Consider the following 27,004-nt stretch of genomic DNA (forward strand, 5'->3'; position numbering starts at 1 on the left):
ATAGGTCACCTCTTACCTGATAATGTAACATAAAGGTTTCCATCTGTACACCCATGAATTTTGCTTTAACCTCAAAATCTCCTACTTCTTCTGTTGGACTGATTTCAAAAATCACGTTTTTAAACCTATGAAATTTGAGAAATTAAAAATCACAGGGAGGGAACGTATGAGATGAAATGTAAAGATAAATTTCTAAGAATTCTATTCTTAACCCTTTATTCTATTACCCCCATTTGAAATGAGCCCGTAAAAGCCAACCAGACTCAATACAACGATGAACGGAAGCCTAACAGATTCTATGTCCAGTAAATCACATCGTCACACAAGTGCAGCAGGAAACAGGGTCATTTAATTTAGTTCGTACAGTCTAAGCAGTCTACTTTAGTTCTACACATTCGTGCCTCATTTAGTGCACTGAGTACAAAGTATGATTCAGAATTGAACAAGTTCTAGTAACAGCCAGCTTCTCAAGGCTAGCAAACTACAGCTGGAGAAACTCAGACTAGCATTAGGCTCATTTTTCAACAATGAAAGCTATTAACCATAATAATTCACCCAAGGAGGTACCCTTCCACAACTGTGGGGGTAGCAGAGAAGGATTTGGGGGAAAGATGATGTCATGTTTAAGTCATGTTACACTTCTCAAAGAATTGCTTTGCTTCAACCAGAAAAAAAGAACTGAAGAGTGATCACTATGCAAGGTTTCTTGGCCCTAGGGACGCCAGCCTAGGTCATCAAAACAACCTTTTCAGCTTCAACAGCTAAGTCTACCCACAACATTACAATTCCAAGAACAAAACTGCAAGACAGTGTGACACAACCTCAAACAGGTCTCAAAATTTCTGGTCCTCAACTATCAGCACCTAGACTAGTTCTAAGAAAAAGACAATAATTCAGCATACCTATTTTCCTTTTCCTCCAAAAAGATTATTTAGCCCTAAAGAGTTTTAAAAAGATACTCACTGGTTACCTTGCAGGTCCTCAATCTCTAAAAGCACTCCCTTCTCATGAAGTCGAGCTGCTGTGTATTTCAGAGAAATCTTTTTACTGGTTCTGCCTTTCATCTCTCGAGGTTTCTTGGAGACTCTGGGGAAAAAAGACAAATGAAACAAATTAGAAGGTCACTCAAACAAGTAAAAACATTTTGAGCAGTAAAAATTCATCCTATATGAAAGAGGGGATAGAATCAGTACAGCTAATGAACTATGACTAATGATAGATAATGAGGTACTTCTACTAGTCAGTTTACCTACAAAGCACTTGCAGCCCAGTTCAAATCTTTAATTTTCTACTATTTACCAATAACATTTAAGCAGGAAAATGTTATTATTGCTATTATTAATAATCATATAATAAAAAAATCATCATCATCATCACAAAAAACAACCAAACAAAAAAATCCCACCCAAAATATAATCGTATGGTATTTCATAAAACGCAATATCATCTCTCATTAGGCAAAATGGGGTCTAATGACAAATGACATGGAGAAAGCTGAGACTACTCAAAAACTTGCTTGTCTTTTTATTCCGCAAATGAAAAGGGTTCGTATTCTCACATGTAACTGGAGAAGGTAACAATTTATTTTTTTGCCCAGAAAATCTGAGTTGTCTAACACTATAACAATTGATTTCATTTGGCACAAAAATGGGGACAATTTGTGATCAAGTGTTTCTTTGTAGGTAACTATGTTATTTTCATTCTCTACTCCTAAGAAGGATGACGGGACAGACTGACTGAGCAGCAAGTGCATATGTGGACAACAAGCTTCATACCACTGCACTCTCTGCACTCTTCTCCCAGAGGGATCAGAAAGTGTTTCAAGTTTGTCTTTTTGACCCCATTCATGGCAAGGACCTCTCCCTGTATTTTTTTACTGCTGCTGAGACCCCTTCTCTAAAGCTGTCTCTGTGGGGAAGAGCTTGGATGAGGAGCTTTGAGTAGACAACATTATGGTTCTTCTCAGCAACACATGCTTGTATGTATACAACATGTATGAGGTACTTCTAGGGCCATGGAACCCCTCACTTCAGGTCATCAGCTTCAAGACCATCTAAGGAACCTAAAGGTGTGCAAGTCTATGGACCCTGATGAGATGTGTTGGGTGGAGGAAGTGGCTAAGCCACTATCCATCATATATGAGAAAATGTGGCAGTCCAGTGAAGCTCCTACAAACTGGAAAAGGAAAATAAGGAAGACGCAGTCTGTCTCACCTCCGTGACTGGCAAGAATGACCTGGAAACTATGCAAAGATACATTGAAAACAAGGAGGTAATCAGTGACAGCCAATATACCTTCACTCAGGCGCCTGGCCAGTTTGGTGACCTGCTACAATGGGGTTAACACACCGTTTCTGGATGAGGGAAAAGTATCTGACAATCATAATCTACCTGTATTGGTGAAAAGCATTCAACAACGTTCCACGAAACATTCCTATATCTAAATTGAAGAGACATGGATTTGATAGATGGACCACTCAATGGATAAGGACTCAACTTCACCCAAAGAATTGTGGTCAACAGCTTCCCTGTGAGGGTGGTGAGGCCCAGGGACAAGCTGCCCTGGGGAGCTGTGGCTGCCCTATCCCAGAACTGTTCCACCCCAGGTTGGATGGGGCTTGGAGCAACCCGGCCTGTGGGAGGGTGTCCCTGCCCATGACAGAGCGGTGGGAACTAGATGACTTTTAAAGGTACCCTCAAACCCAAACCATTCTATGGTTCTATGGTTCCAAGACACTTACTTGCCCTTGCTGGCCAAGTTATCCAAGCAGGTCTTTATGTAACTTTTGTAATAATCCACTTGTTCTCCATAAAAAGTAGCTTTGGAGTTCAAGGCACTGTATGTCTGCTGCAGCTTCACTAGCTCTGCCTTTCTTCTCTGACGGTATCTACGCTGATTTCTGATATCCTACACCAAAGAGAAAGACAGGCAGAGACTTAACAGTCATTTGAGCTCTGCAGGTGTTCGGTCCCAGAGCCATTGTGTACTTGAAACACACCATTTGATTTTGCTTAGTCTTGCTTCATGCTACAGGCTTGAGCACTCAGTTGTACTTGCCCCAGTTCAAGTGTCACAGCTTTTTCTCTGTGATGACTATTTGTGGAACTAACCAATGCTACACAGCAGTACACTTGCACCTTTTGTGGCTTTCTCAAACTTTAGTTCTGTCCTAGTTGCGATGACTAGAGTGGGCACTGAAAGCCCATGATATGAAAGCAGCAATTTTGCCAGCACTGGGTAGGGAAAGTATCATACGAACCAAGCACTACAACCATAGCAGCACACAGACTTCATTCTTTTTCTTTGTTAGTCAGCCTTTAAGCATCACTTGCCTTAATATCTCAACAAGAAAACACTACAGTCATTGACTGCTAGCTACTTTAATTTGTGACGCATGATCCCTAAAGGCGATTATTTAGTTGGTTTAATTACGTCCCATTTCCCGAATAGTTTTTCAGTAAACGACGTGATATAAAATATATTGTCACTGCAGCAATGTACAACAGTACTGGATCTTTTTTGTAAGCTTTCCACAGGAACTCCCCCTATCGTTTAGGTATTCTTTAACAGGCACATTTAAATAAAAGTAACAGAGTTAGGATGTCTTAGAGTTATGACCAAAACTTCCTTGTGTGAATCAGCTTCTAGAGGCACTACTTAAATTAGTGAAATGGAACAGAAAAACACATCACACATCAGGACTTCCCTTCCAAGATATTAAATTTTTTCTTAAAGTACCCGAGAACCTGGCAATGCACACAATTTGAGAGACCAGAAACATTGTATAAAAATAAAGGACTACCCAAGGATGCCAAGAGGTGGAAATGCTGCAAGAAAAGGTATGATTTTTATCTATAAATTAGCTACTAAAAACCTTACTCTCCTTCTCAAAATTCATGCCAGTTTCACAAAGCCACAAACTGGGAAAACCCCACTGTGATTACTAGGAAACCACCTAATTGTATACCTTTGCAATGTCATTGATTAGTTCCTGGTATTTATTTTTGGCATTCACCGGCCCAAGTTCTGTCAACTTCTTCAGGCCTGCCTTGATTTTTTCTTTTTTATCTTGGAGATTCAAGTTGCCATCTTCCTTTACAGAGACAGATTTCTTCATCTTATCAGGAGTTTTAGCATCACGAATGGCCCGTTTCTGCATAGCTCTGTGATGCTCTGCTTCCTAGAAGAAGAAAAAAAAACAAACTACAAGTTCATAAACAGATCAATTTTAAGGAGACAAAAAGAAGCAGAAACAGATTGTCTGATCATCTCTGGCATAACACAAGATAAAGAGTTTTGACTGGCAATTCCCCTACTGACTCGAATGAATGCATTTTGATGAACACATTCTACACACGGGAACCAACAGAAGCCTACCTACCATCTAAAATGGTCTTCTACATAAATAGTTTCTAGCAACTACTGCAGGAATAACATTCACACATACAATTTACTTCCACTGTACACCCTCTAAAACCAGCAGATATAAACAGCATCATACTTGCTCTGAGGTAGCTGAAGTTTCCAAAATTTCAGTCAGCGTCTCCCCTGGCTGGAAGCGGATTACATCAACAATTAAACGTTTTGTGCTGCAAAGAAATCGAGGAGAATAGGAGGGAAAATTTTAAAGAGAAAGACCTTTAATACTTTTCTATTCTGAAACAATACCAATGTTATTGATTTATTTAAAGCCAGATTATTACTGGATGAGCACTCAGGTAGTCATAGGCTAAACCAGAACAGAAGCCTGAGAAGCACTTTACTTTTTGGACAGTTATTGGAAACCAGTTCCCCGAAAGGTTCCTCTCTGTAATATGCACAATTTGCTCTCCAGAACTCCCTCAAACAGCAAGGATGCTATCCCATATATTACAAGGTAGCCCCAGTACTGCCACGTGGACCACAGAAGTTGCATTCAAGGTGAAAGATCAAGCAGTTAGAAGTCACAGCTCATTTGTGCAACCAGAAAAGCTCTATAACATTATCCATCGATAAGCATGCTTCAGTGATCTATATATATAACAGGTATCAAAAGCTCCAAATGACTATTTTCTTATGTGCATGGGAGACAACGTAGATCTCAACTCCAGTCCAGCGATAGACAGGGTTGCTCCTTGATTTGAGCTGGGATTTAACCACAGTTGGTATCCACTCTGAAGCACTTCTATCCTTAAGCCACACAATGAAACCAAATAGCATCTCTGCAGTCAGGCTGGAATTGTTTTTGGAATCACACAAACTGCATCACATATTCACCTTCCTCACCATCCCCAACTTAAAAGACTATCAGTGCAGCTGGTAAATCTTTACTTTTGAAATCAATGTCACTTTTGTCTGGTGGGTAGGAAAACACTGATGTATCTTTTAAGAAGCCTGGTTAAAGTTATTTTTTGGAGACATAATTTTTTTGTGGGAGATTTCTTGTCTGCCTAGGTCAAGTACATGCTGACCAAAGATTTTTCAATTAAATTATCTAGAATCTGAGAAGGAATGCATCAGGAGGAGGTAAAAATGCATTTGAATGTCAGGTCACTGTTCTATACATCTCGTCAATAGGGATTTGCTTAAAATTAGCAAAGAGTCACTATCAGTAAAAAGTTTTCCAGAATAAAGATTCTGGCAGCAATAAAATCCCTGACAGTCCATTGCTCTCTTTCCTCTTTTCTTCTCAAAAAGGTTATTAGCCTTCATCAATTAAAAGTCACACTACAGCATGGAAAAGGACATGGCTACAATCTCAGTGTATTTGGAGTAACAGTCCTTCCACATTTCTTTAAATGACGTCTCAATTCTCTTATTTTCACACGCAGACTAACTGTTAAAGTTCTACTTGCTCCTTCTTTCGAGTAACATACCAGGCAGTTACACCCTACTTACTTCAACAGAATTGTCCTTGCATCCATCTCTGCATTCTCATCATCGCGAACGTCAAATTTATTAGTGAGTGTGAGAGAAACCTCAGTCTTTGCTAGCATTTCCCTGTTGGGGTCATTAACATTGCCAGAACCTTCCCCTGCCAAGCGGAGAGAGTTTATAGATTAAATCACATCCTTTACTTTCTTGACTGTTAGGACTTTGTAATTTTTCCCTACATAACAGATCACAGAAAAACTAGACTGTTTTCTATACTGTCAAAAGGACACTTCAAAACCCAAACCAACTCTTAAAGACATCATCCTGAATATATTACAGACTTTTTCAAAACAAATCTAAGAAAATGCACTGTCCAGAAAAGCACCACAAAATCGTCACTTCGTATGCCTTAGAGATTTACATGTATTCCACACTGTATCTCAGTATCTCACTGAGAAGAGTGGCTGAACTGCCAAAACAAAAATGTGATGATGTCCATATGTCCGTGTCCTGATCAAAATGAATGTTTCAATCTAAGAGCAAAGCCCTTGTAAACAACCAAGCTTGTAATCATCTCCTGAACAAAGTAAGCCATCCCATCAAAAAGAGGTTTTCTTACTCTAATTGCATATGAACTTTCACCAGAACAATTGTTGGTACCTTTTCCCCCATTTTTCAAAGGGCTGCAGAAAGATTTAACTCTGACATATTAGCCCCAGTGACACAATGCACACAGGAGAAATGAAATGGGGAAGGAGGGCAAGTTCTAGCTAAACCCATGGCCTATGCTCGTTCAGATAATGTTTCTTACATTCTGTTCTTTGCCAGCACTTGGAAGAAAATGTGCTTACAATCCCTCCTTTAGAAGGTTCCAACCTTTCTCATCAAGCAACTTCAAGGGAAGTGCTTGGGTTGCTGTCAGAGCATCCTCTCCAACAACTGCGCCTGGTTCGCGTCCCTCCCCACCCCAGACTAAAAACTTCAAATAATTGCAACATAGAAACCAATGAAGGAGAAAAACTTGTGCATCTTTCCAGTATGTGTTATATCCTGAAGCAGTGAACCGTGGCTCGGGTTTCCAGAAGACTTTCACAGACTGGTAGCATTAGTTCCTTCTTCACCCAATCAGAAGAACATAAAATTCTATTTTTCTTATGGAAAAAACTCTAAAGGAGGGGAAAAATGTTACTTGTCCACATGCCAAAGACTTTTGAAGGAGCAAGTGCTCTTTAATGCGCTTATTACTGCACTCTGAAAGGAACACCTACAAATCTCCAGAAAGGAGGACAGATCTTTGCAAACAAGCTGGAACAGGGACACAAGCAAAGAGAAATGGCTCCAGCGTAATGGAACAAAGAAAATACATCAATATCCATCTGTCTTCTAGAAACTTCTAGAGTGGGATGACGTGGGGTGGGTGGGGAGAAGAGAAAGAACCCCTGTTTCTTTCAGGGCTGTAAGTTATGCAGAGGAAATGTACTGCAACAAATCTGCTGCTGCTTTTTAGAGAACGTCCTCCCAAACAGGCTGTCATGACTTCTTACTGTTTCTTTACTGCACTTTAGGTCGTTTAAGGTAATATCACATTTTACTTTAGCAGAACAAACTAGATCACCTATTAAGGACTCAATTGTAGGAACCTCTCCAAGATCATCCAGTAGCTCGTGAATTGGATCATTGTGCTCAGGAGCAATTGCATCTTGATGGTCTAAGAGTAACTAGATGAACAGAGAAATTGCATTTTAACACTACATCCTTTTCCAAACAGTAAAATTATTTAGACTAGTATCTTTTAGAAAAAATAACTGAATTCCAAAGTAGCAATGTCAACATTCAGAGTTATGCCAATATCACATACTCAAATGCTTTCCACAGAAACTTACTAAAGCCATTACTAAATTACTTGATTCTATAAATCAACAAGCTCTCACAAACTACAATCGTGACAGCTTTCAGCCTTGTATTTGGTACATTCGCGTTTTAGACAGAACCAGTGTTTTCTTTGCAAGCACTGCTTATAAGGAGCAACTGTGACTAATGTATACTTACAGTGTGTGTATTGATGATTTCACCAATAGAAATATAAATGACTGGTTTAGTGAGAGTCACCACGTCTGAATATTCATCAATATTGAATTTATCCTGCAATTCAGGAACCTCACAGGCAGCCTGAAAAAAACGTCTTCAGAGCAAAGGAGAGAACAGTCAGTATGACTCCCTGAGAGTCACATGATATATCAAGAGTATTACCTCCCCATGACAGTCTCAAGCACAGACTCGCCTCTTTCAACTGTGGTACACTGTGGCATACTACAGTTTGTCAGCTTTAGGTTAACACATCAGAAGCAGCCTAGTAAAATAGTGGCCACGTTGACATTTGCTCATTTTCAGAATTGACAGAACTAGCTTCGGTGACCTCATTCTCCTGTCCCACTGCATTATCGGCCTGTGCCCCCAACTTATCTCTGGTTCCCTATTTCCCAAAATACAGGAGATATAAGATGACAATTCTTGAAGGAAAGCTTTAACGAATGAATAGCTACATGCCAACCTGCTTTACTCCTGATCACCACTAGATTTTCACGTGGAACCAGGGTTCACATAGGACTAAATAATGTATGTCCATTCTGGTTGTTCACATCAAACTACCATGGTACGTATGTGCAAAAGCAACCTTTATTCTGGACACTTGAAACTCCTGACTTTGCAATCTCATTAACACACAACGTACTGTTCATAAATTCTAGGTACACATTTTATCTGCCACTGTCACTGATGCTTGTGGCAGTCTGGAGTGAAATCTCTCCTTTTTAACAGATTGCGTATTTGACAGGGACAGAATTTTCCATATTCTAAATTCACTATTTTCCCTTTTTACTTGCAATGTTACCCTCTGCCAAACTCCCCAGCTTAATTAGCTAAGTCTTCTACCTGAATTTCTGGTATGATTGCAATAGGTACTCATTAATGATGCTTAGATGAGCATTGTCTCCCATGAACATCTTATTGGATGCAGCATGCTGTAACATCTTCGCAATGGAACCGAGGTTTCTGCGTTGATCTGTCGTCAGCTGACCTCCAGCTGAAAGGTCGATGATGTCAAATGCGTCTGGTGCGACAATGGCTGGATTCATGTAGCGATAATAGAGTATGTTGCCAACAATCTGGGAAAGAGAGAAGAAATGCATCAATAAACAACAGTACAGGACCCAGCTGAATTTTATTGCAACTACTGTGTGTTTTGATAAATTATTTCCTTGCAAGTCTCTTTCCAAGACAAAGGTTCTGCTGTATAGAAACACATACCATCCCAAAAAATCTATGGTGAAAAAAAAAAAAAAAGAAAAAAAAAAAAATCATAAGGATGTGATAGGGCGGTCAATAAAGAGGAAAGCCTGAGCACTTCCAGTCACGGGACAATACAGCAGGAGATATTCCTATCCGTAAAGATTCAGAACTCCAACTTACAAAAATTTAATGACAAAAATGACAAGTGATACAAATTACCAATGAGCTACTGATGTGAACATGAGACAGAGGCTGTCAGGAGAATTAAGTGCAATTGAGTAAGTCTGAGCAAGGGCAGAATGACCACGGTATAGAGGAATCTAGTAATGAAGTTTCAGTATGGAACAAGAGCTGATTTTTAAATAAGCATGCAGCATTGGCTACCATCTCTGACAAAGCAAAAAAAAGGGAGGAAGAATGGCACACCAAAAAGTTAAACTGAGGAAATTTGTCCAAAGACCTTTTTTCTTTCAGAATAAAAGCTTTCTTCTGTAAACCAGCAACATATTCAGGCACAGACCCCTAGTTTGTGAGAAACCATTTAAGTTCCAGAAGTAAGAAAATCAGAAGTACAGCAAACTAATGCTATTTGATGCTTCAAAAATCCAATTTACCTAGTCAAATGTGAGCAGCAGTATATTTCAAAGAACTACAAATAGAGAATATCACATTATATCCATACGCTCATGATATTCTTCTACCCTGTATTGGATATTTTGCCAAAAGTAACTCTAGCAATGAAAAGGTGTTAACCCACCATGCTGATTTAAAACAAAAGCTCTCTCACCACATACTCATTTGCAGAAGGCCAGGTCAGTGAATCTTGGCTTCACCTGCTTGCCATGTGACTTAAATGCATGGAAGAGACCGGGGTCTGAACAAACAGTTGAAAACACAGAGGAAAAAAACTAGCCATTGCTAAGCAGACCCAGAAATTAGTAACTGGTTTCAGCGAGGTCAAGTTTTGACAAGTGTTTTATGCAAGCCTCTGCTGTACTCTCACAAATTATGCCACTGGATGTTAACAGTCTGCTGACCATTAACAGTCAAACTGTTTACTGCCAGTAAAAGAAAAAAAAAAAAAAATCCATGGAAGAAATTGAAAGACATTTGAACTTGCAGGGCAAAAAGGACAGTATATTATATGGGTTTATTCGGCTGCTAAAAAAAAAAATCTACAAGTAGCTATTGCGCACAACTGCAGTTTTGACATTCATGTGGACAGTTACATTGCTTCCTTTTGTTAATCCTTTGAGGATTAACAAAACCTGCAGTTTTCCACCTAAATTTACAGATGGAAGAAATTAATTCACCTGCATAGAAAGAACCGATGTCTCAGAATGGGAAAGCACAGAACTAGAAGAGAGAAGAAAACAGCATTCAGATTGGTAATTATTTTGTAATGAAGCAGAGGCAGAGAAGCTTAAAGAGACGTTGTCAAGTATTCTAATAACCAAACTATATTGCATTAAAAAGTAAAGCATTCATGGGCATAAATTCACAATTTACCAAAAGCCACAAAACCAAAGAAATTTCAACAAAAACCCCAATGCTGTAGTAATCTAAGAGCAACTAATATTAGCATCCTATTAGTTCTCCAAACCAACTGAAATGCAAAATACAAAACTGACTAGGCATCATGCAAAGTGCCTCTATATACTGCTGTCAAAATATCCTAGTGTGCTACAGATGAGGCATTAGGAATATCAGAATTTTGCATACAGACTTTCTAACTTATCTCTTTAAGGAAGGAGCAGTGGGCTGTGATCACACTAGTTAACTCAAGGTTTACCATCTAGGAGCAACAGTAACTCCAGGTTAGGAAACCTAAAAAGCCAAATGACCAAGATACTAAAAGAAAAACAGAAGTATCAGGATACCTCCTTCTAAACAATAGTTAGAAAACATTTCAAGTGATGTGTGTGAACCTAACATTAATAACCTGATGTGAAATATTTTCTATCCAGAGAGGAAAATTAATAGGCTTACATGCGCTCTTCTCCACACATAGACCTAACAAGAGAGAAGAATGAGATGTGCTTTCCATGGCCAATTTGGCCGACAATTATTCACAAAGGTGCATAGATCCTCACCTTCAGAAGCTCATCCTCGCCAGCATCAGGAAACTTCTCGTGCAGGGAGTCTTTTAGGACCTTGGCAATGAAACGCATTCCATAACTGAGAGAAAGAAAAAGTCAAATAAGACTGCTGCAAGAAGATGATAAGATGAAGATAATAAGATGCTGCATGAAGACACCAGCAACTTCTCAGGGATAACACTGGTGCATCAGACTCACGGGATTTTGTCCACCGAACTAGTAATGGCAGACAGGAACTTGTCTGTCACCGTCCTCATGTTTCTGATTGAGGCATCCAGGCGTGTCCTCACCTCTTCATGACTTAGGGCCTGCTCAGGCGTAACATCATATGGCAGTTTGCTATTTGAACAAGTCAGACATATAGAGGAGAATATTACTCAGGATGGTACACTTCAGGAATGTCAGGAATAGTCTGACACAGAAACATGCTTATATTCACTTCACTGCCAAAAGCTATGAACTGCCTTTAATTAACCTGTTTGGCATCATCAGAGCTGAAATTCTTTTGCTTTTACTTCCTTTACTTTCCCTTGCAATGGCCACTGAGAGAAAGACCCAGCTAACTCAAAATGGAATCTTTTTTACAGCATGCACACTAGGCAAAAAAAGCATCATCCGCAGCACATAGTGGTACTTCAGACTGCAAATTGGTGAAAATGAAAAGTATGCATTTGGGTATTAAGATGATGAAAACTCGGACACGAGCAGAAGCTAGAGCAGCATCCATAAAATCAATATAACATGCTGCTGAAGGAATAGTTATCTTTCTTTCAATCAGCTGAAACTATTGCACAGTATTCCAGTGAACACAGACAGGTGAAGCTGGTAATTCATAAAGGTGTAGCCTAAATCTCATGTACAGAGAAGAATCTGAACACACATCTTCACTTGCGTTTTTAACATGTCCAGAATTTTGCATGAAGTACGCACAGGTATATGACTGCAGATTGCTTTAGATATGAAGGAACTCCTTCATCTGTATGGCTTTTGCTTCTTTTTTGAAGTACGTTAAAATACCCCAATAACACAACAGAATCCTCAAGTTCTTGCAAATCACAACCACCAAAGAAGAAGAAACCAGAATGACACAAGATCACATAGCTCAATATAATTGTCATCAGTGGCTAATATTAATTAGAAAGATGTTAGAACCAAGAGAACTGCAATGTGATGCTTTCTGCCAGCAAGAGCAGCTTTGTGTGCTTGCGAATACTACCTGTTTGCGTGGGCCACGCATGACATGAACATGGACTGACATGGAAGCGACTCCCAAATGCATTTTCTTACAATACATTCTTTTAAGTTAGAGTGCATCTCATCGCTAACTATCAGGTTAACACAAGAAAACACCAAAGAGCATTTCTTCTTCCATCAGCTAATGACATTCCTGTCCAATACTCTCAGCACCATAATCAGAATGTGAACTTTAGAACTTCGAGATGAAAGCTGTCTTGACGAGACAATCAGATGGACAAATGCATTGATGATGATTAACTGAGCAATGCAAAGCAGCTAAGCAATGTTTAGAAAAATACACTATTAACGGGTCTCATACCTGGCCTCTCCCGTTTGAGATTCCATCTGGTTAACCCAAGACTTGTAAATATCCACAGGATCAGTTTTGATATTAAGTGACTTGTCATCGATGATTTCCTTCACAACTGGTGCAAGGATCTGCCTCAGGGCATTCTGACCACGGGCACCACGATTGAAACTTACCACCATTTTAATAACAGTAGGATTCCCAGTCACTATTTCATGTATCTGGTCTACTTTTGATCTGAAGAAGAAAGAATCTATATGAAATCTGAGGTATGCATAACTCTACCACCTGCCTACACTTCCCTAGACTACTGATCCAAGCATGACTTTGGGGGTGGGGGGTACGACACACATGTATTTTAAAAGCTGTTATTTGTTACCAGTCATAACATCTTCATGCTTGAAAAGCATTCCCAAAAATGCTTAAGGGCAGTTCCTCAAAAATTTCATTGCATATTCTTCCTCAAAGCGACTTGTGCCACTGCATTGTAAAGTGCAAACACCGAGCTCCTAAAGCCCAACCAATCCAACAAAACATGTCTGAGGATAGCCAAAGTTTCTAACACACGCAGGAAACAGAAATGCCAAACAATAGAGATTTCAGACTCCTCATTAGCTTTTGGAAATCCAGAGAGCTTAGATTTAGCCCTCTTCCTGGCTCATAATGCCTAAGTTTGCAGTTTGTTGGACATATTTTTAATCAGACACCAGAGAATTGAGATTAGACTGAATTTTAGCATGACTTTGCATCAGATCAAAAGTAGCTGCCATGTAGAGCAGTGAAATCCTGACTGAAGTGAAAAGACCTCATCTTCAATAGACATACTTGATTCTTCTTTTATAGACTACATTAACAGATATGAAAGGGGAAGAGGACAATGAAGAGACAGTTTAGCATTATCTGCAAGTAAGAATTAGACTTTACATGAAAACGGCCTCAATCTCAAGAACTGCCAAAACTGATTCAACAGCAAGAATGTGCCGTATGCTACCACATACTTGATCTCTTCCTGCAGTGCTGTTTGGAAAAGTCGCAACAACAGATATTCCTCTCTTTGATTGGATGCATAGTTATACAGCGTGAAGATGACAGAATCCATGAATTTTGTGGATTTGTTTTGAGGCATCTGAAAAATCAGCTTGGCCAAGTAGGTTGGGTTAGTCTACAACAACAAGAAAAATTACTTAGTGTGCATGTCCCCGCTGGTGTCGCTAAAAACTAAGGTGGCTCAAGAGTTGCTGGCTGGACTTGATCTTAAAGGTCTTTTCCAACTTTACTGCTTGTATGACAACTACAGTGCATAAGCAAAGACTGTGTTAAGACATATAACCTTCTACGACAAAAGGTTACCGAGCAGCGTAAGAAGTTGCTTACCTGAAGTAGGTAGAACAAATGCTGATAGGCTTCCAACTTCTCTCTCTTTTCTTTACTCAGTGCTTTCAAACCTCCCCTTTGTTTGTTCAACATCATCATGTCAGAGAGCTGTTCCTTGTTCTTCTTGGTAAGTTTTTTGCTATGAGAAACAACATCCTGGAAAGAAAAAACAGGTATAGATTTCACTCTGAGAAGTTTCTAACAGGCAGTACTGGAGAACACTTGCATCTGAGAGCCACTTCTTTTGGACGTGGAAATACAGGGTCAAGGAATGCCTGGGTCTATTAAAGTAAAGCATTATTTGCTATGGCAGCAGTTTCTCCAACTGGAAATACATGTTCTGCTTTGTTCCTGTTTGTGAATTTGTCTGAAACCCTAGAAGGGTTAGTCACTCTTGGTAGTAATTACTATCAGAGCTAGTAGCATTATGAAGATGCTTGGAAATGTTTTCCTTTTTTAAACTGGGCCTACGGTTTAAAAATACTGTTCCATATTCAGCTAGCTCACTACCTTCCACATACTCTGACAGCAATGCCACTTTTCACCGCAAGCACCAGACCAACCACTGCAGTTTCCTTCCAAGACAAATTCCACTACACCAATTGAATTTGCACTCAGAGAAGCCTATTGTAATGAATCCAGGACCACATGAAAAGCTGACCAATACTTCAGCTTGAAGAAAAGACAGTGCTGCATCAGCAAGAGCCTTTTTTTTTTTTTTTTTTTTAATTTATCACACCAGCCAAGCTTAGATAGAGGGGGCTTTCTTTAACCAACAAGCAACCGAGCGGCATAAGCACGTCTCCTGCCTCCAAAATCAGCCCCCTGCCTGCAAGCTTGTGGCATGTGACTCGTTCAACAAAAGAGTCACAAAGCCCTTAAATACAAAACTTTTTGCATTCATTAGATCAAGATAGTCTTGTTGCCTTTTTTAGCTTCAGGGCTTTTTTCTTCTCCTCCTACAGTTTTCTTTCTAGGGATACAGACTAAATTAGTGGAATAGACTAAGAACATGGAGTAAAAACTAAGTCTGGGGAAACGTTTTCCACTGAGCCTGAGCAACTGACATCTGAGGCCAGGAGCTCTCCATGCTAACTACCACTGGGCTCAATTCAATATGTAGCTGGTCTCTCAACAAACACATTTCTTACCTGCAATGTGATTTTGTTTTTCACGAGCAAACCAATTTTGATATCCATGAGATTGAGGTCATTTTCCAGTTGCTGATTGGATCGGATCAAGGTTACAACTTCTTCACGTAGTTTCATTAGCTCAAGCTCCTCCTGAAAATCTTGGTCACTCTGATCGAGCAAGTGGACAAATTTCCGAACCACGGCCATAGGTGGGTTTTCAGCACTAACTAAAAATAGGCAAGAAAACAGACAACACTAGAGGATGGCAAACAGAAGTAAATATGTGCCTTATCTCTTTAAACAGCATATCAAGGAGCACCCAGAGGCAAATTAATACCATCATGTCTAGACAGCTTCAGATATTTTGATTTTCCTGTTTTGAGAAAAATGTAAGAGAAGTAAATCAAAAACGAAGTCAGTATTAGTATAGGGCAGTCACACTGTCAGAGCTAACTGCAAAGCTATAGTTCTATTTTTCAGCAGAAAAAAAAAAAAAAAAAAAGACAGCTAGAATAAAGTACTCCTTTAGCCTCAGGAGCTACCTATTCCCTGTGCTGCCCTATCAAATTCATGCCAATTGTTCCTCCAAGCTGTCTTGCTGTTATAGATCACACAGCCATATAAGTCAACATCATATTATTGGTTGGAGAAAAAGCTTGACATGACGCAGCAATGTGCACTTGCAGCACAGAAAGCCAACTGCATCCTGGGCTGCATCAAAAGCAGTGTAGTCAGGAGATCAAGGCAGGTGATTCTCCTCCCCCACTCCACTCTCATGAGAGCCCACCTGGAGTACTGTGTTCAGCTCTGGGGACCCCAACATAATAAGGAAGATGTGGAGCTGCAGGACTGGGTCCAGAGGAGGGCTAAAAATATGATCAGGGGGCTGGAGCATCTCTCCTATGGAGACAGGCAGAGAGAGTTGGGTAATCTCTTCTATGAATCTATGATCCCTCACAGAGATTTGAGGCACATCAGTTTTTATCCTCTTGACAATACTTACTGAGGGTTTTGTAGTCCTCTCGTGCTTTGTTTGCTCGGATAAAGGCTTGAATTTTTACAACATCATTTATCTAGGATTTAAGAAAAAAAAAGCACTTGACATCACTCCAGAAACAGTACCAAAGTCAGGTACAGAATACATTTAACAAGATAGCCTCTTACATGGTTTCTGAAATACTGCAGACGATCTCTATAACGTCTTCTGGCTTGATACATCCTGGTCATTGACTGAATCTATTGAAAGGCAACAAAAACATCAGACAGAAACCTTATCTACAAAGTTCACTACCCCAAAGGTTTACCAAAAAAGTCAGCGGGGAACTGCACTACCTTTATTACTTGGTCCTTTTGTGCGCGTAGGTAATCCAATCGGATTTGATATGCTTTCCTTTGCTTGTAGCCACGCCACTGAGACTGAAATCAAAACAGGCACGCTCACTTTACTTTTCTAATTAAACGGACATAATTACAAATCTGAGTTTTGTGTTCCTCAGCTTCCACCTGCCCTTTTGACTAAATGAAGCATGAAGGAGATGTGCTTGTCTTACCAAGAGATACACTGTGTGAAACATTAACTATTTCCCAACAGTAATCATGAGAGACTTGAAACGACCCCATGAAGAGCCTTCTGAAGCACAGTTAGGGGTCAAGGACACAGTGAAACAGTCAAGTTGACAGAAGCTGTTCTACCTGAGGATCATGTGTTAGCTGCTGCTGCTGGTGAGAACAATGATGTAACATTTAAGCCTTCCAAGACACACTGCCATGGACACTTGGGAAGAGAAGTCAGGCAAGGGGTTGGACTACACTTAAAGGGAGAGAGCGCTATTTTAATGAGCTGGGAGTGGGTGTGAAGGTATATTTTGTTAAATATATGGTCAGAGTATGTGCTACTTAGGCAGAAACAGACAGACACATACTGCTGAAATAATAAAATGGTAATAGGGTGCAAAGCAGTTATTTAACTTGCAAGCATTTCAGTTACAACACCACAGAAAGAGTTTTGTTGTTGTTGTCCTGTAAATGCACCCAATTTCATGCTGAATTATCCTACCATCTCTTTCAGGTTCTCAATCCTCCAAATCCCTGAACAAATCTGAAGAGAAGCATCTTACTCAAGAATACTGAAAATTTTGTTGCTCCTCTTGAATTCATGACAAATCACAGCAGCACAGTCTTATGGTATTATCCCCATCAACACATACAACACAGTTCACATTGCCTTACTCCCAAAACACTGAAACATGCAAAAAAATAATTGGTAAAGCGTCCTCAAATAAGTTTTTCTGTCTCCCATTCCATGTGATTATTGGATTGATTATATATGACACCCAAAAGCAAATAATATACCAAAACTCACTGGGAGAAGGAAACATTTTTAGATAATTTACAATACAAGGCAAAGACAGTTGTGTGCTGTAGCTATTGTTTTGCTGTAGCAACTGTTTTGAACTGAATAAAAATCGTCAAATACAGAAAACAACTGCAGAATACAAATTCCAAACAGAACTAATTCATTACCTGAATGCAAGTGATTGCTGGGACTTGCTTCTTCAAAAAATTCATTCTTGAGTTGAATTCCTGGCGAACTAGATACCCTCGACAGCAAGCCTGAAGTTTCATAATCAGGTTCTCATTAGCAAGCCACAACTGCTCTCGGTTGTATGCTGCAGTGACTCCGGATATGGTGCTCTGATTTAATGTTATGATAGGAAGAGGTGCCAGAAAAAGAAAATGGAAATACAAGAAAAAGGATGTTACATCAGCTTTCCACATTATGCTTACAAGAAACTCCAAATCTGTCGTTCAAAAAACAGTGACATGATGGTCCGGTACTCTTTTAGTGACAGGATAAATTTTTCTGAAACAGGACAAGGAGTTGTGACACACACAATCTGATGATGCCTAGCAAATCAAATGAGTTACTAAGCTTTTTAACATGACTATAGCATTGAAGCATTCTATCTTAGAGCTGCATTAAGGGTGGGAATGGTACGAAATCCACTTTTGAGAAAAAGGGCATGCGTTAATCTACTCTACCTGTATCTCTTCCCGTGACAGCTGAGTGTCATTCTGTACAAATCCTGCTGGTTCATCCCATCCTCCCTCTTTGGTCCGTAGGTTATGATAATAATGATAGCCTCCTCTCACCCAGTGTTTCACCCACTCACTGCCATTGCCCCCTAAGAGTAGAAACTGCAGTTAGAAGTCTGAAAATCTGACAAGTGTCCTACTTTTCACACATACAAATGTTACAGCCAGGAAATCTACTTTACAGATTCTTCTTCCTCCAAGTGAGGAAAGGAATGTTTCCAAGTCCCTAATGACATCATAAGAGAGCTATCTAAACACAACACATTTTAGACATGGAGAACATCATACTGCTCACACACTTTCTTTGAAAAAGAAACCCCTTATTTCACAAAGTATCCACAGCTACCATTTACAACACAAGATTTCTTCTCAGGGGCTTTTTTACCTCTGGTTCCAATTCCATGTACAATAACCTTGCATTTATTTCGCTAACGGTTAGCTACTTAAGGTGTACCTGCTGCCCTTTTCTTGACTTCTGACAGTTCTTGTTGGTACGTCTCAGCACATTCTGGAGTGACTCCGTACAGCCCAACATCAGGTGAACGCAAGGCACTCAGGGTCTGGCTAACATCACCATGATCTACTGCTTCATTAATGGCCAGAATTCCTAAGGAGACTTGGGTAACACCAGGAAGCAGGTTAGCTCAGGGGCTCAGTAGCTCACAGCAAGCACAGAATAGCAGAACAGAGCAAGGCAACATGAACATACCCTCAGAGCTGGGGTGTGTGTAAGACAATGCAAATTTTAAGTGTACATTTTAAGCATGAAATATAAATAAAAAACAAACTGGACAATTTGCAGTATAGAGGCCTCTTCAGTACAGACTGTCCAACCATGTGTGGAACCGCACCTGACAGCATGTCATTCGTGTGCCCATAAGTCCCAGCATGGTGCTGATTTACCACCAGAATATTTTCAACACACAAAGTTACAGCTCTCCTCTGACATCTGTTTCAGTGTGGTGGTTTGACCACACTAAATCTAAACCACTACATTCAGTTAACACAGTTTCCTCTGGCAGAGTCCAGTCACAACTCAAAAGAGGTCTTTCCAACAAGAGCAGTAATTATTTAATTGTTTCTGCAGACAGAAACAACATTGTTATAAAGACTGGGATGCAACAACGGGTGGATCAGTCCGCCTGCAAACTACGTTAAGGAGAAAAGGTGAGTATAGTGTAGATGTATAGCACCCTCTGTATCTGAAAAACATGTGAGTGCTTGTCTGGTAATACCTAAGAGAGCCAAGAAAAGACAACAGTCACATATGCAAGAGAACCAAGACAAGACAACAATACCTTATGCAAATAAAAGGTCATTCATTCATTCATTCATTCATTCTCACCAGAATTCTCACCATTTCAATTGTGCATGTGAACACTCTCACATCTAACTAACCATACACAGACATGCACAATTAGTCACAAATGACAAACAACTTGATAGAGATTTGTCCAATGAGGTAATGTCTGCCTAATGCCCACATGCAAAACTGGGAAAAAAATTGCATATCGCGCCACAATAGAAGACATCTAGTATTTGAAGAATCTGAATTTCACTTCTCAAAAAAACACACCTGCACCATAAGCCTGTAGATTCATGTGGTTTCCTTTGCCACGTGTACATGACATTTCTAGCCCCCAGCCTTTCCTTAAATAACTGGTATTTGGCTGGTAGTGGGGATTACTTGCAATACTGTGCGATAATACTTACATCTCTGGGACTCCTCTGTGTCCTTGTTAGCCTTATGAATCCCATCCTGAATTTCATCTAGCCACAGAACAGCTGTTTCATCCTGTGTGTCCTGAAGAGAATACAACAAGAAAAATACATGGTATCAGGAGAAAAGTATCACTATTTTTGCAAAGTAAGATAACCTATATTCAGAAATAGCCAATAGAGGACTTTTCCATATCAGAGAGAATAAGAAGTATTTCAGTCTTCCTAACTGACTCCAGCACATGGACATCATCTGGATTTGTGACTGGCAGAGACTACTACTATGGCATTACCAAACTCAATTCTTTCTCCTAGACAAAAAAAATCTTTTCAGGAAACAGAACAAACAAGAAATCCTGCCAGTGGGAATCACTCTAATAATTGAGTGAACACAAGGCCAGGGACTTGGTACCAGTTAGTCCTAAAGCCATACTAGCTAAAAGGATACTATTTTCCAGGAAGTTGGTCCTTCACCAGAAGATGACTACACAGAACTGCCGATGCACACCTGTGTGCAGAAATTAATAAACCTTTGGGTAACTAACATCACAATAGGCTGCTCATTTCCATGACCACAACACTTCACAAACCTGTACAAACTAGCAAAGCAAAAAGCATCATACATACTGTGGACGGGTGTACACACACAGCAGTCAAAGCCATGTTTTAAATCTTTATTTTAACAGATTGCTTGCAAAGGATCAGTGATCACACAGTATTCTGTATTTTGGCTGGGAAATCCAGACAAATGAGCTCATGTTACATGCAGAAATTTGAGACGAGGAAAGGGACAAGTGTTTTGCAAGTCCCAAAATATACATAAAGAACAATGAGCCAGCAGTTGCCAAGCATAAGCTTTTCCCCACCTACTGGTGCTTCCTGTAGGTAACTACTGAAAGAAATGCCAAGATGCAACAGCCATCCCTCTGACAACTTTCCTCATACAAACGGAACACAGGAAACGTTTAGTTCTGGAATGGAATAGTAATCACACTGCACAAAAGAACCACTATTTACAACATTCAAGAGCTTTAAGGCCAGACTTAAAATGAACGTTTCCTTCCATGCTTTTGGCAGATCTGAAACTAACTGGCTAAATGACACTTCATTCCAGAGCTTAACATGACCTTCACAGGCAGATTTCATCTGAAAGCCAGACAGTCCCACAAGAGTACCAGCAACAGCTAAATTCCTGTCCAGGGTATGGGGGACACTGTAACTCTACTGTACTATCTACCCACAGAACTCAACCCAAAGACTACCAAAACCATTCTGTGCTTCTCTACAGTCTTGCTGCTGCAAGGCTTTCTGCAAGGTACACACAATGTAACACACTACAGAGTCTATTGTTTTCTTCTCTTTCACCTCATCACATCAGAAACACGCATGATACAGCACTTCGCATTCAAATAAGCAACAGAGCAACATCTTCAGGTGAACTATAATCCCTCTCAGCCCCAACACTAGTTCGTAACAGTTGGCTTCAGCTTGTGTTTATTTTCCCCACATTGTTACTTTATAATATGATCCTTCCATTTCTGGAATTACTCCCATGCTTCTGCGAGAAGCCCTTTATTTATCTTATGCCTAAATAAGGTAATTTCATACCCACTCAGAAGTTACCAGCACAGTCTGGCACAAATTTAAGCACAGGATAAAAAGATGTCATTGTTTCATTCTGACTCAGAGAGAGGAAATGCTTCAGCACAAAATGGATCCTGAGGAACATTAACCCTGTCAAGACCCTTGGGAAAGCTGCTTAGCAATTTTCATCAGAATTGCATACAGTGTTCAGCTATTGTTATCACACCGGTTTACCTTTGGTCAAAAACAAAACATTCAACAAAATCTAGACCTTAGCCACTCTACAAAATTGTGCATTGCTACTTAGAGCAATGAGCTCCACAGCAGAAAAAAGAAAACCGAACACTCTGAAGCCCCTGAACACAGACATCTGCTACTTCTCTGTAAATAGATGAGGGGGGGAAAAAAAAAAATCTGTGTCCTATCCCTACTACCCAAAAACCACTTGCGTACACACACGTGCACTCTTCATCCTTTCTTATACCTGTAAGATGAAACTTGCTCTTCCTCTCTTCATCTCACCTTTCAGTTAGTGAAAGCTGCAACTATGTACAAATAGGTAGAAGTCCTTGGCTAAGGACAACTTCTGCCGCAAAAGTCATAAGCTATGAAAATGTCATCAGATGAGAAATACCATATGCTGGTAGCATGTATGTTGCTTCACATCTTTTTTCTAATTTATCACTTTACAGATTTTTCTGCTTTCAGAAACTTTCTTTTTTGCCATATATAACTACACCTAAGACTATATTTAATAAAGAACATTAGAAGAAAATACTTAAACTTGCAGAAAACTTGCAATCGAAAGTTCAGTACTCCTGGAATGAACATGGTCTCCTTACAAAAACAGGTGATGAATATTATTTTTCCACAAAAAAAGATACATATCTCACTTGGGACCCAAGTTGCAGCAAGCCACAACGTACACTTGATATCCTTATACCCATCTCCACAGTTCATGGTTTCACACTGTTTGCTGAAATCTCTTTCTCTAGTACCAAAGGATCCAAACTGATTAGTTAAGACCTGCTGAAGGTATGCAGAATGTCCACCTCTCTCACCATTGCCAATTTTGATTCCAGTCTTTCAAGACCAGTAAGAATCCAGTAACACTAATGCACTGGTCTTTCAAGAGATGCATTTAACTGCACTTACCTGTGCTTTCTCTCTCTTGGCTCGAAGTAGTGTATCCTGATAATGCTGCGCTACCTTCGGGGCTACACCCTCCAATTTTGCTGCAGGAGTCTGTAAGGCTTGGAGAGTCTTCTTGGTGACCCCTTCATCCAAAGCTTCGTTAATAAGACCAATCGCCAAAATCCCTAGGGAGGAAGGCAAAGGGGGAGAAAAACAAACTTCCATTCTTGGTCAACAATAATCATAAGCTTCACTTCAGAAGTGAAGTGCGGTTAGTCCTTCCTAAATCAAGCAACAGCTCAGAACCACTACATTTTTAACAGAAAACATTATTTACTAGTAGAGAAACCAAGGCTACTTCTTCCACTTAAAGCAGTCATGATTCTTGAGCATTGCAATTAAAAAAATAAAGTTTAAAAGAAAAAAAACAAAACCTCAGGGAGATCACATGTAGGGACAAAACTGAATCCTCAGACACCCAGCTCAGAGCTTTTAGAAGAGAATTATCAAAGCCCGAGTAACCAGAGTTCACAATATTCCAAGGTTCTGGCTTCTCCAGAAAGAAATCCTCACATGAAACTAAAGATTGCATGGAATACCATTTAAAAATACAGTAACTTTTTATTTTAGAAAACTCTTTTATTAAGGACATACGTAGTATCAGCTGTATTATCAGAAAAGTGGATGCTATCCAAGTACAGTAAAATTTGCCATTCAGCAATATTAAGACCCTACCGTCAGCTAAATGCAAACAGAGTCTACATCTATAGCAACTGTGTCCCGAAAACCATTAAATAATTCAGGTAGAGACGAATCCCAGAGTTCATCCAATTCAATTCCTGCTTAAAGAAGTATACAACCATGGTTTGTTCAGTGCAGAACAAACAAGTCTTTTAGAGAAAAGAAAGGAGCTCAGTGTGGGAATCTCCTGCTTTGGTTATTGTATTCAAAGACTGTGACTCTTCAACACAAGGCTCACAAAACAGAAGTTCATACAAAGAATAGAACACCTTGGGTTAGAGATTATATTTGGATTGAGTAGAGATCGGGGAAAAATATATGTTGAGGATGTTTCAAGAACTGCATCACTAAAATGATGGCATGGTTTCTATCAAAAAACAGTTACGATAACTTAAGAGAAATATATATATATATATATATACACACACACACATATATATATATATACATATATATATACATACACACACACATATATATAGTGCCACAAAGCTTGAGGACCTTCTCTGACTAATTTAACTTACTCATAGAGAGACAATAAAACTTTGCATAAGGGCATATACAAAGCAGACCAAAGAATTAGGAAATTCCCCAGGAGAACAATTTACCTCATTACAGGATTTTCTGCACCTTTTCTTACAGGATAAGAAGCATTAAAAGAACCAAGGACATTGGGATTACACAGACTTCTAGAATTCCCCTGTGACCACCTATTATTAGACTAACACCGTTGTGTGCACCCCCAGTGTGGTGCCCTGTTTGTGTGGTTTCAACAAATCTGCTTATGTGACCCAAATAGGAAACACAGTGTCTATCTGGAGATGCAGGAAACAAGTTAACCAAGACAGCAAGCTTTTAATTTAAAAGTTAACCCTCCCTAGAGTAGAAGCTTTGCGCAGTGAAAGACAACACACCAAGCTCACAAAAGAACTCGGCAGAAGACATTAGCTTGCCTCGGTGTACAACATAAACTTCAGGATCACCTCCAGACTTGTGGCAAATCTCTCCCGCCTTATGATGCAAGGCTCTGAGCCTTGCTGAGATATTAAATATTACAAAATTATCAAAGATGGCTTGAAAGTTAGTATCAAACCCAGGAGGTTTTCAGTATAGGTCATAAACAAAAATTAAAAACTCTTACTGAAAGTGAGAAAAAAAAAATATTCAACTATCTGAAACAGAACATCACAAGGGTCTATTGAAGAATAAGTTTATTTAATTTTACTATTTTCAAGGACTCCTCTATCTTCACTCTGGATTTAAAGTCAACGAATGCTGTCTTAGCACAAGAACAATTACTCCAATTTTCTGTTCTCATGAAGTTTTCATAATTACACTCAGGGTCAGTTTTTTATCACTGCTAAAGGACTCGTATTAACAAATACTACTGAGAAATAGAAAGTAAAAAACATGCAGAGCTAGAAATATAGAAAATACATTATTAACACTCATTCACCATTCTCAGTTTCCATCAGTGATTTTTTTCCTTTGTAAGTACATTATTTTCAGCACTCACACTTGCTGCGCAGAGTGGTTTGGGTTGGAAGGGACATTAAAGATCACCTAGCTCCAAGCCTCCCTGCCACAGGTAAGGCACACCTTCCACTAGACCAAGAAGAGTGTAGACCAGGCTGCTCTAAGCCCCATTGAACCTGGCACTGTATATGTATATCCTATACATCTTCCCGTTCTCTTCAATATAGGGCTACTGACCAAACGCCCATAAGTCAGTGCAATGTATTACTGGTGATTCCTCAATCACACCTTTTATATAACTGCAAAGAAACAGGTTTCCATGCTCCAGATCAGTAAGCCCTCTAGGGAAACACTGAGCAGTGTGATTGCAGGGCATGACACACACAGTACAGTTGAAGGATTAACTCCAGAAACATAGTCATGGTGAGAGCTCAAATACCACCGTCCCTGCACCCAGAGAGCTGGAGTCTTACCAGTAATCTGGCGTTAGACACTTTTAACTTCAGAGGGTTTTTGCACATCTTCCAATTAGGGAGCTAAGCTGGGAACTAAATTGGGGAATGGAATACTGAGAAAGTAAAAAGACCAATGCAGATGAAAAAAAAAAAAAAGGAATAAAAGGAATAAAAGGAAAACTGAACAGGGGAAAAAGTTGCTGTCAAAGAAAGGATAAGACTTCAAGAAAAATATCTTCTACTGAAAGCAGCAAATTAGGAAGAAGGATGGAGCACTCCAAGACAAGGCTACAACTGAGAGATTTTGATAATATTACCTTAAATTTGGGGGATTGAAGCAAAATGAGAAGATTCTAGACTAATCCTAGACACTGACACCAGACAATGCATTTTCAATCCAAAAAGGGTTAAAATTTACATTGGAAGGACTAAAAATCAGTTTTGAAATACTGATGTCAATACCACAAACACAACAAACTGTCTGATCACTCCAACAAGCAGTCCTGCAATCAAGACTTTCATGTTACAGATCACCAAGTCTTGTTCACAACTAAGATCTTCCTAGACATCTAGCATACAACACAACTACAAGTCAATCAGTAACTTTTTGTATTGACACACACCTAATTTTAGCACTCCTTATAAGCTACAATCGGTCTAGCATGAATTGAACAGAAAAACTTACTTTCATGTTCTTCATGCACAACTTTATTCACATGATCAACACATGATTGGATATCATTCCACGTGATAAATTCATTTCCTTCTGCACTTCTTTCAGCTTTCAGCTTCACCAAATCATCAATGTATCTGTCAGAAAACAAAACCCAAACCCAGTAAACATCACATTGCAACAAGCTGCTTAGGGAGAACACAACCCAGCACTGAGAACTGCACACGAAGTGGGAGAGGTAACATGAGGGTTGAAACTGAAAACGGGGAGAAAAGAGAAATGCTTGCATGTGTGGAGCATGTCAGCACAAATGTGAAGTACATTCAAACAGACAAAAATGCACTGAAACACTGAATAAGGGTCCAGGGCAAAGAAAACAGTGGGTGAGCTGGCATTAAATACTAGTGACAACCTAACGGTATTATAGCATATCTTTAATGTGAAATCCATGAGAAAGCATTGAGAGACAGCACGAGAATCAGACCAGTAAGAAACGGTAATAGCAAAAACAAGATGCAAGAGACAGCACAGATTAAATCCATACTGTAACAAATAATGTAGAAATAATGTAAAATTTAAGAGAAGGAAAAGAAAATTCATGGAGTCACGGAATGTAAGCAACATCAAGGACAGGCACGATTCCTTGAATCACTCACCTCTGAGAGTTCTCCTCCTCAATATTTGTAAGGCCTGTGACAGGACTGCTCAGTTGTTTCCACACTGTATTCATATCCCCTGAATCCAAAGCCCTGTTAATCAGGGCCACGGAAGACAGCATCTCTACAGCGACAGATAGTTCTGGATGGGTGAGGTGGCCCTGCACACAAAGAGGGCAA

General features: G+C 39.6%; 1 protein-coding gene across 3 annotated transcripts in view; it reads right to left on the minus strand.

Moving 5' to 3' along the window:
• IQGAP1 (IQ motif containing GTPase activating protein 1) overlaps nt 1-27,004 on the minus strand; it is a 54,253-nt gene that overhangs the window by 2,760 nt on the left and 24,489 nt on the right. For all 3 annotated transcript variants that reach the window (XM_086848617.1, XM_023933701.2, XM_023933702.2), the window contains 25 exons: nt 26,825-26,985; nt 26,181-26,305; nt 22,845-23,008; nt 20,100-20,190; nt 18,841-19,002; nt 18,333-18,475; nt 17,814-17,984; nt 16,623-16,706; nt 16,455-16,526; nt 16,294-16,363; nt 15,309-15,517; nt 14,158-14,313; nt 13,782-13,945; nt 12,796-13,020; nt 11,439-11,579; nt 11,235-11,319; nt 8,785-9,017; nt 7,903-8,035; nt 7,469-7,571; nt 5,878-6,013; nt 4,502-4,589; nt 3,968-4,180; nt 2,741-2,907; nt 964-1,086; nt 17-125 (listed from right to left, as the gene is read on the minus strand). In XM_086848617.1, coding sequence (XP_086704743.1) covers nt 17-125; nt 964-1,086; nt 2,741-2,907; nt 3,968-4,180; nt 4,502-4,589; nt 5,878-6,013; nt 7,469-7,571; nt 7,903-8,035; nt 8,785-9,017; nt 11,235-11,319; nt 11,439-11,579; nt 12,796-13,020; nt 13,782-13,945; nt 14,158-14,313; nt 15,309-15,517; nt 16,294-16,363; nt 16,455-16,526; nt 16,623-16,706; nt 17,814-17,984; nt 18,333-18,475; nt 18,841-19,002; nt 20,100-20,190; nt 22,845-23,008; nt 26,181-26,305; nt 26,825-26,985 — 3,528 coding nt within the window. The remainder of the gene's footprint in view (nt 1-16; nt 126-963; nt 1,087-2,740; nt 2,908-3,967; nt 4,181-4,501; nt 4,590-5,877; nt 6,014-7,468; nt 7,572-7,902; nt 8,036-8,784; nt 9,018-11,234; nt 11,320-11,438; nt 11,580-12,795; nt 13,021-13,781; nt 13,946-14,157; nt 14,314-15,308; nt 15,518-16,293; nt 16,364-16,454; nt 16,527-16,622; nt 16,707-17,813; nt 17,985-18,332; nt 18,476-18,840; nt 19,003-20,099; nt 20,191-22,844; nt 23,009-26,180; nt 26,306-26,824; nt 26,986-27,004) is intronic.

The sequence above is a fragment of the Cyanistes caeruleus genome, chromosome 13 (genome assembly GCF_971803275.1).
Source record: "Cyanistes caeruleus chromosome 13, bCyaCae1.hap1.1, whole genome shotgun sequence".
In the NCBI taxonomy this organism is placed as follows: domain Eukaryota; kingdom Metazoa; phylum Chordata; class Aves; order Passeriformes; family Paridae; genus Cyanistes; species Cyanistes caeruleus.